General features: G+C 45.9%; 3 protein-coding genes across 3 annotated transcripts in view; 2 read left to right on the plus strand and 1 right to left on the minus strand.

The window, feature by feature from the left end:
• Positions 1 to 1,033: 1,033 nt before the first annotated feature.
• F4817DRAFT_333296 (uncharacterized protein) lies at positions 1,034 to 4,314 on the minus strand. The gene is made up of 4 exons (XM_049302745.1): positions 3,709 to 4,314; positions 2,614 to 3,655; positions 1,178 to 2,558; positions 1,034 to 1,116 (listed from the first exon to the last, which is right to left on the minus strand). Exons 1-3 carry the CDS (start codon positions 3,977 to 3,979, stop codon positions 1,748 to 1,750), a joined length of 2,124 nt encoding a protein of 707 aa, XP_049160618.1. The 5' UTR covers positions 3,980 to 4,314; the 3' UTR covers positions 1,034 to 1,116; positions 1,178 to 1,747.
• Positions 4,315 to 4,532: 218 nt separating this feature from the next.
• F4817DRAFT_333298 (UPF0016-domain-containing protein) lies at positions 4,533 to 7,215 on the plus strand. The gene is made up of 3 exons (XM_049302746.1): positions 4,533 to 5,614; positions 5,666 to 6,560; positions 6,626 to 7,215. Exons 1-3 carry the CDS (start codon positions 4,985 to 4,987, stop codon positions 6,694 to 6,696), a joined length of 1,596 nt encoding a protein of 531 aa, XP_049160619.1. The 5' UTR covers positions 4,533 to 4,984; the 3' UTR covers positions 6,697 to 7,215.
• Positions 7,216 to 8,280, plus strand: part of F4817DRAFT_333299 (rhamnose mutarotase) — a 1,076-nt gene continuing 11 nt past the window's right edge. Inside the window, exons 1-4 of the mRNA XM_049302747.1 lie at positions 7,216 to 7,720; positions 7,786 to 7,831; positions 7,913 to 8,055; positions 8,122 to 8,280. The exon at positions 8,122 to 8,280 is cut by the window's right edge and continues 11 nt beyond it. Of these exons, the coding sequence (XP_049160620.1) occupies positions 7,577 to 7,720; positions 7,786 to 7,831; positions 7,913 to 8,055; positions 8,122 to 8,202 (414 nt within the window). The 5' untranslated portion in view covers positions 7,216 to 7,576 and the 3' untranslated portion in view covers positions 8,203 to 8,280. The remainder of the gene's footprint in view (positions 7,721 to 7,785; positions 7,832 to 7,912; positions 8,056 to 8,121) is intronic.

Genomic DNA, 8,280 nt, shown 5'->3' on the forward strand with positions numbered 1-8,280 from the left:
GGCTACGGCTACAAAGTTATTATTTAAATACATTATTACATATAAGCGCGTATAACCTATAATTACTTAAATATATAAAGTGGCATTTGCGACTTTTTTATATTAATAAATATTTAAATTACACCTTCCCGGACCGTATTAAAATTGTAAAAAAACCATTTGTTAAAAAAAACCATTCGTAAATATATAAACCGTTTAAATAACCAACCAAAAATATACCAATTATATATATAACGAAAATTATAATAAAACGTTTATAAATTCAAATAATATTAAAACCTTAAACGGTAAAAGTACGGTTGGCTTATTACTTACTGTAAAAGTACGGTATTTAGGTCTCGTATCCTAACGCTAATGTAGCTATCTATTGGCTCAAATTTTTCTAAGCTAAAACATACCGTGTGTGTACTATGTATGTGACTACCTCCAGCTATAGTGGCTCATCAAGTACCTACTTCTATACATACGGGGTACGTCTTGTGGTTTCAATTTTGGTGGATATCTAAGGTTAAGCGCCTTCAATTATATGTATGCATCTATCCAATTGCGTGTAGGTTGAGGTACTCTTTACTGTTGGGACTACCCATTTCCAGGTCAATATGAATAAATATATCGAACCACTTTGAACGAGCAATTACATGTAGGCGCAGTCAGGACAGTGCCAAAGGGTAGTAGATTTAGTTTATCTCAATGAGAGAGGGAGTTACTTCCATTGGAATCTACAGAATTGGATATTACGTGTAAATAAATACTAAACTATTTGAGCCTTCCTACCTACAGTTGCTTCAACACATGTATTATGTACATACATGTACCTATCTATTGTGCCTCCCTTTTCCTTAAGACTCGTAGGTCAGTACTTTATTATCACGCTACTCTGTACTACTAAAGGCAAGTACCCTATGCGTCGGGTGACTCAGACCGGAGGCAAGTACGTACTAACCTACCTGCAGTCCGTACATATTGAACCACAAGCTCGGACAAACCAGAAGAGAAAGAAATAAAAAACTTTTGATAGCTGCCCAACCTGCTAAAGCACTCCACAAAATCGAGCCTTAGGTAAATTATACACAACCTTATTGGCTCCTGCTACAGCGGCTATTAAATTTTTGTCATGTGAGATCTGCTACTCTGGTACTCTGTAGTCTCATGCTGATACGTCATGGATCAATTCCAGATTCTCGAATCCGATACTACCCAGGGTCCCAGAATGCGAGAACGAGGTTTGCTATTTTGCTAGCCTACATGTAACCGACTATGCCTAGTTCGGACTTCCTGCTTAACTCCGCTTGTTATTGTCTGGCGTATATATATAAAATAAACTACCGGCAATTGTTGTTTAGAGTAATGTTGAAAGAACTGAGACCTGTTTATGGATAAGACGACCGAATTGCAGTAGCAACCCACGTCGCCGAGTTTGGGAAATACTGTATCCGCAAGCCTATGAATCCTCCTTGGACCGTCGCTATCCATGAAAGCATGAGACGGACGGTGAAGCACGACTAACAAGCGACTAGGGGTATGGTTATCAAGAAGCATTAAAGGGTTAATTCCTTATTACAGGCCAAAGCTAGTCTAACGGGGTATCTATCTGCTGAAACGCCATTTAGATGACTGCAACGCATAGAATAACGAAAAAGAATACACCTAATAAACCTCCCACTCCCTAACCCAGACTGAATATAGTGGGCGCACCTCTAAAATAAAAAAAATTATATAAAGATGTAGCAAGTTGCCTAGGCTAGTCTCAACCAATCCATATATTATTGGTAATTTCGCCATCTTCGTTTAGGTCGTCTTCTTGCCGATCAGGGTTCTTGCCACACTTGATGACTGCAGCCTTTTCTTTCTGGCCTAGAACAACTTGATCGAAACCTAGCGGCAAAACCCGGTCACTTTCCAAGTACAAAACTTTTAGACCACGAGCCTTATCACGTACTTGTTGCTGGTTTCGTGGGGTTTCGAAATCGCCTATTCTCGCAATGGTACTCCATGAGCAATTTATGGATCGGTCGGCGATTAGGTCCAAGAGTTTGGAGGTATCAGAGAAGGACCACGGTACGCGAACTTGCCGGGGCTTGGCCCTGTTCACATAGGTCGCACGTCGAGCATCTCGGGCCTCCTGAGTTAACCTGACAATATCTCGTTCCTGTAAATCAAGGTCTTCAAATATATCGCTCCGCGGCCGTTCCTTAGTAACTTGCTGGCGACGCACAATCTGAGGTTGTTCCAAGGTTCGGGGGCGTTTAGAAGGTGGTCTTTGAACAGTTGCATCTTCGTTACGAGACCGCCTGGGTTCGTTAAAAAGTTGCGTATTTACTTCAAAGTCATCATCGCCTTCGCTTGCATCATCTTCACTAGGAGCCGGGCGTTTCCTCGTACGACCAATTACCTGGCTAGGATCTAAGCCGCGGATTGCGTCTCTGATACTGAACGTTTGCCCATTATCCTCTATAGCTTGTTGATTAGAAGGCGGTACCGATATAGAACTTGATACATGCTGATTCTCGCTCCGCCTCACGGCGGCCAGGATGGCGGAACTATTAATGAAATTCCGACTACGGGGTGTTAGTACAACCTCAGAATGGACCAGAAACGCGACTGCAAACGTACTTAGATTCCTGGGTTGGCAGTTTATCATATCCTGCAACATCTGTGTCTGATTCAGAGTCTGAGTCTGAGTCCCCTCTAGTCTCTTCATTGTCGTCGACGAAAAGAGACTCTGATTCTCCACGTCTTACTAATGCATGCACATCTTCTCCTTTTGTTGGTTTGGCGGCTTCCACGTTTCCCTGATCTGTCGGCATATTATTAAGTTGTTTATACATATCTAGGCCCCATGATCTGAGGTCATTAAAGAGCTGTTCCTTGGGGCAATCTTGATCTAGACGCGATTCCACTTCGGATCTGTCATCGGAAGAAAGAATAGAGATGATCTCCTGGATGCGGGCTTGATAGCTTTCATAGAGGCGGGAGTTTTCGTTAATATTGACCCCAGCCAAATGTTTGTATTGTTCTTGGCTGGTAGCCACCTGGGAGCCGTCAGGAGCATGTGAGAACTGACTATAGAACATACTGGCAGCCAATTCGTACGGGCCAACGGAAGACTCAGCAGTTAGTAGTTCAACTACGTGACGACATCGAATACGGAATGCTAGATCTAGAAGCCGCTCCGTGTCGTCATTCTCCGGAGAATGTAGATTGAACGAGGCCGGGAAAGAGTCATCCAGCTGTTCAAGAACCGGGAGCGATCCCTTTTTGCCAACTGTGACATCTACAATAGAGGCAAGAAGTGATATAATGTTTCCAGAGCAGATTGCTACTTGTATCTTGGCTCGAACTTCTGGGCCATAGTCCTCGGAGAAGTTGATAGGCTTTATGAGAAAGGCGCTGGTATCGGCAAAAGGAAGGCGGGCGTGATTATATGATTTTCTGGTGCGACTTAACCTTGAACGATCTTCCACGCTTGGCTGCTTGTTATCTATAGATGATAGGATGTCGTACATGTTGCCGGACCAGCGTGTGAACTTGGGTATATCAAAGTCGAGCATATCTTGAATTCTAGAAGCGTCCACCTCCAATGACTCGTGAATATCGTCTGTCTCGGATCCTGCGTCATTCTGGGAAACGATAGGCTCAGATATCGGAGCCAAGTCTACAAAAAATACTTAGTTAAAAGCTAGCACATGAAGTCCGGAAATAGCATACCAAGATGTTCTGGCTCATCTTCTGGCTCGTTTTCTAGCTCGGGATTCACGTGATCTGTAGAGCCTTTCGGGGCCTCGTGTGTCGCGCCGCTCTCGAGGCTCCTACGACGCCGACGCCCAGTACCGCGTCGTGAGATTTCAATCTGCGATCGGGATTCAGGCTCCACAGATGCTTCGGTAAGTCTAGCACTTCGTCGAGTCTGTCTCGCGACCGGCTCCGCTGGCTCAACGGCCTCGGTCTGACGCGTCGCTGGACGACGGCGCCCAGACATTATAGATTGAGAGAGTGTACGCCGGTTCTATAAATGCGTGGGAAACCCACGATAGGTCGCTACGTTGTTATAATGGCTGGTATTAATGGTGTTGGTATTGTTGGTGTTGTTGTTACTATTGTCGCTAATGCCGTTTTCGATATTATATAACCCTCTTTATTTGGGTTAGGGATTGGGTTAGGGTTAGGGGTGTAAACAAGCGCACAGACCAGATATAATCCCGGAAATAAACAGTTACTTTATTAAAAAACTAGTAAAATCGTGAAAACGCGTCGAACGCGGGTAATTACATGGACATCAAAGATTTTAGGTCACTTGACAGGGCTGACTAATCTGACATTATTGAAGTTAATGTTATATACGTTCGTTTTATAATGGGTACAAAATATATTATATTGTGACACCGGCCCTGACCGGCTTCAGTGCTGTGCCTCAAATACAGGACCTAAATATGGGTACCAGTACCAGAGTAGCAGCAGGCTTAATTTGGAATGCCTAGCCCATGTACATTTTGGGGCTGTTTGGAGCTAGTACAGTGGAAAGGTAATTTGTGGGTAGCACCTGTAACCCCCCAGCTTTTCGGTCTTCTATGTTAGGTACTGTCGCGTACATACCACTTACCTAACTCACTTACTGCCCTGTTACATCTTTCCACCTTCAAGTTTCTTGCCCCTTTTCACGCTGATTCCGTTCAAGAGTAAAGGTTCTTCCAGCACTATAATCTAATAATCCTTACATTCCTCTTCATTGGCGTTATCCCTCTTCTTCTGTCTTTCCTGTACATCTAACTTAAAACTTGCCCCCATTTTAGGGATCGCACCGCCGTCTTATCCTTGTTAGCCACGCATTGCGTTGGCTCCGCCGCAGGCTTTTGAAGGAACATTGCCATATTTGTAGAATAATAGTCGCTTGGTTGGAAACCTGTTCACATCATATTTGGGCTGGCGACTACACATCACCAGCAATAACCTCAGCTTTACTAGATTACCTAATCTCGTGCCCATCATGAGACTCCGTCAACGACGAACGCCGTTTATTCTTCTACTTCTACCCTCCCTTGCCCTAGCCGCATCTACATTAGGTACGAAACCTGCAAAAGATGTTCCCGCTGTGGGTGCGGGCAGTGCGTCGTCCCAATCTCTAGACTCAGCTGCCGGATCTTCCAAGTCGACCAAAGTCGATGTCGGCACCAAAGTCGCGCCAGTAGATGGTAAAGATGGGATGCCGCATGAGGGTCCTTTCGTAACGACTGATAAGGGGCGCAAGAAGGGTGATGCCAATGATGTTGTAGAAACCAAGCCCCTCCCTTCCTTGAAAGACCGGCCGGTAGATCCTACCGTCATCGATGGGAAGAAGATACCCGAGAGCAACGACGGCGTCATGGACGACCCCCATCGTCAGCCTCCTAAGCAGGGCACTACCGGTACCGAAGGAGGCGTGAGCGAGAAAGATAAAGCCAAGAAAGCTAAAGAGGGTGTAACTGGGGAGAAGGTTGAGAACGTGCCCGAAACCCCAAAGGAGAAACCACCGTTGCCGCATAGTGAGCAAGAAAAGATTACGAGCGAGAAAGTTAACAAGAAGGAAAAAGGCAAAGTTGACCTACACCAGACGCCAGAAGATGTTTCCGGACTCGAGGTATGAAGACAACCCTATATACTACTTTTAAGGTGCTAACTTACCGCACAGAAGCCATTAGACCTACCAGGTAAACTACGCGACGACCCGAATCCCGTTCCTGACTCGGCCAATAAAGATCACCTCGACGTATCGAAACCTACCAAATCTACCACCAAGACTTGGGAGCAAGATGACGAGGGCAACGAAGGCCTTATTCAACCTTTCCACTCTTTTGTGCTTTCTCTCACCATGATCCTCTTTTCTGAAGTGGGTGATAAAACATTCCTCGTTGCCGCGCTCATGGCCATGAAGCATGACCGTATGCTTGTATTCTCGGCTGCTTTTGGTGCCTTGCTGGTCATGACTGTCCTATCTGCCGTGATGGGTCATACGGTTCCAGCCCTGATCCCAAAGAGAGTGACGACTTTCCTAGCCTCGGGACTATTTTTTATATTTGGCGCGAAGTTGCTACGTGAGGGCATGGCCATGGATCCAAACGAGGGCGTCACGGCAGAGATGCAAGAGGTTGAGATGGAGCTGCAGGAGAAGGAGCACTTGGCACTAAAACAAGGTAGACGGCGCTCCTCTCTATCTCCGTACGCGTTGGAGATGGGGCTCAGCAGCGACCGGAAGCCAAGGTCCCAGTCTCGATTCCCGACTCCACCTCGCAGTCCCTCCACCTCTCCAGGTAGGAGTCCGTCGCCTCGGCGTAACATTTTCAGCGGATTCGGCGTTGGCCTATCGAACCTCTTCTCGCTTCTTCTAAGTCCCGCGTGGGTGCAAACTTTTGTCATGACCTTTTTGGGGGAATGGGGAGATCGTAGTCAGATTGCAACGATTGCCATGGCTGCTGGTCAAGACTACTGGTGGGTGACATTGGGCGCCGTGCTGGGCCACGCATGTTGTACCGGCGTAGCTGTCCTCGGTGGCAGGGCCATTGCCGGTAAAGTGAGCTTGAAAGTTGGTAAGTTGCGATAGATGAGATCTGCCGTATTCTACAGCTAGTTGCTAACATAGGTGTTTTCATAGTGACGGTAGGTGGCGCCATTGCATTTTTGGTGTTTGGCCTCATCTACTTAATCGAAGCGATCTACACGTAACGCCTTTTTCTCGGCCGCCGAGCGATGCGCCTGTTCCCCTTCGAAGTTTAATACGGCTTACTCTCTGATGATTGCGCGCGGTTTTAATAAGGAGTGAATTGGGGACGGCTTTTCAATTTCTAGCAGGCATCTGTCTCTAAAAGAGGCAGCTAGCATGGGTCTATAACAATATAGGATGGAAGGAACCGGCCGACATAGGACGATTATAAACCGATATTATTACTACTTGTTGGCTTAAGAAAATTAAACCCGGTATATGAAAGGGGAGGGATAGGCTGTTGCATGGGCGGAGTTTGGCATATAAAATGAGCAGGCCCGTCTAAAAGGGGTCTGCCGAAGGTGACCATTAATCACATATTTGTAGAATTACCAAACAACCCGGTGGCCGATATGGAGGCCCTTGAGGGTTCGCGGAACCTAGATGTAAGCTAATAGATACTTGGGATTTATAGACGCTAGGCTAGGTACGAATATGTTCCTAGTAGTTGGTGTGAAGCTAAGAAAAGAGTGAAACAAAGCTGCTTTTCTTCTATAGAAAGAGGAAGCCGAGAAAGGTGAAACGTAAGGGGAATATCCTCGTATAGGCCAATAACAAAACGCAAGCGAGTCTAGATTGGACATTTCGGTTCATTCGTTTCCCCGCGTCTGGATGTGTCCCTTGGCTCTAGACGCCTCGCGGTGAACTTCCACCGAACCCCATATAACACCAATTAAGTACCTCCCCGCCGGCAGCCCCTCGACTAGAGGTGTATATCACGTAGAAACGAAGCAAATCTGGTAGATTCTAGAGATCTAAAGCGAAGTAAGCAAATAGGAAGAAAGGAAGAAAGAGATACCAACTTAAGCCGACAAGTAACATCTGCCCTTCATTATTATCACCATGTGGAAACCCCACGCTCCGCCGCCTGCTCGCATCACTAAATCGCCCGATCCGGAGTCTAAGAAGACGGCACGTCGCATCGCGCAGATTGTTAAGCTGAAGCCAGAGTTTATTGATAAATACAAAGAAGTACATGCTGCCGTGGTACGTAATGTCCATATATAAGGAACCTTTATCATTATCTTCAGAGAGTACTAACTCCGTCAAAGTGGCCCGAGGTTCTAGAGCAAATCAAGGCCTGCAATATCGAGGACTGTAAGATACTTCTCCTCTACTTATACTATATAAAGCCAACTGTTTCGAGACTAATATTCTCCCCTTTCTTGACAACTACAGACAGCATCTTCCACGACCCCGGTACGGGGATCCTGTTTGCGAGCTTTAAATATGTTGGGAACGACTATATCGGCGATATGGTCCGCATGCGAGAGAATCCAAAAGTAAGAGAGTGGTGGGCCATGACCGATGGCTTCCAAGAGGTAAATATCCTAAGTTCCACTGCTGTGAGGATGACTCCTGGGATGCTAACCAGATTTTGATCGTAGAGCTTCGTACCCGGCGCTCACAGTAGTGAATCTGGCCCTCCGTGGTGGAGGGAGGTCGAGGAGGTGTTTTACTTAGAATAGAAACAGAATCACATGGCCAGCGATATATATATGTATATATATATATATATTCATGTAAATATAAGTATAATTGGAAAC

This window comes from Daldinia loculata, assembly GCF_022478755.1.
Source record: "Daldinia loculata strain CBS 113971 unplaced genomic scaffold F4817scaffold_15, whole genome shotgun sequence".
Taxonomy (NCBI): Eukaryota; Fungi; Ascomycota; class Sordariomycetes; order Xylariales; family Hypoxylaceae; genus Daldinia; species Daldinia loculata.

What these genes read in the sequence shown, in the direction of transcription:
- F4817DRAFT_333296 (XM_049302745.1), bottom strand. Translation starts at nt 3,979, where the DNA reads ATGTCTGGGCGCCGTCGTCCAGCGACGCGTCAGACCGAGGCCGTTGAG. An exon ending in AGATGAGCCAGAACATCTTG is followed by an intron (nt 3,656 to 3,708) that starts GTATGCTATTTC and finishes TATTTTTTGTAG; the next exon opens with ACTTGGCTCCGATATCTGAG. An exon ending in CTGCCAACCCAGGAATCTAA is followed by an intron (nt 2,559 to 2,613) that starts GTACGTTTGCAG and finishes AACACCCCGTAG; the next exon opens with TCGGAATTTCATTAATAGTT.
- F4817DRAFT_333298 (XM_049302746.1), top strand. Translation starts at nt 4,985, where the DNA reads ATGAGACTCCGTCAACGACGAACGCCGTTTATTCTTCTACTTCTACCC. An exon ending in AAGATGTTTCCGGACTCGAG is followed by an intron (nt 5,615 to 5,665) that starts GTATGAAGACAA and finishes CTTACCGCACAG; the next exon opens with AAGCCATTAGACCTACCAGG. An exon ending in TAAAGTGAGCTTGAAAGTTG is followed by an intron (nt 6,561 to 6,625) that starts GTAAGTTGCGAT and finishes GTGTTTTCATAG; the next exon opens with TGACGGTAGGTGGCGCCATT.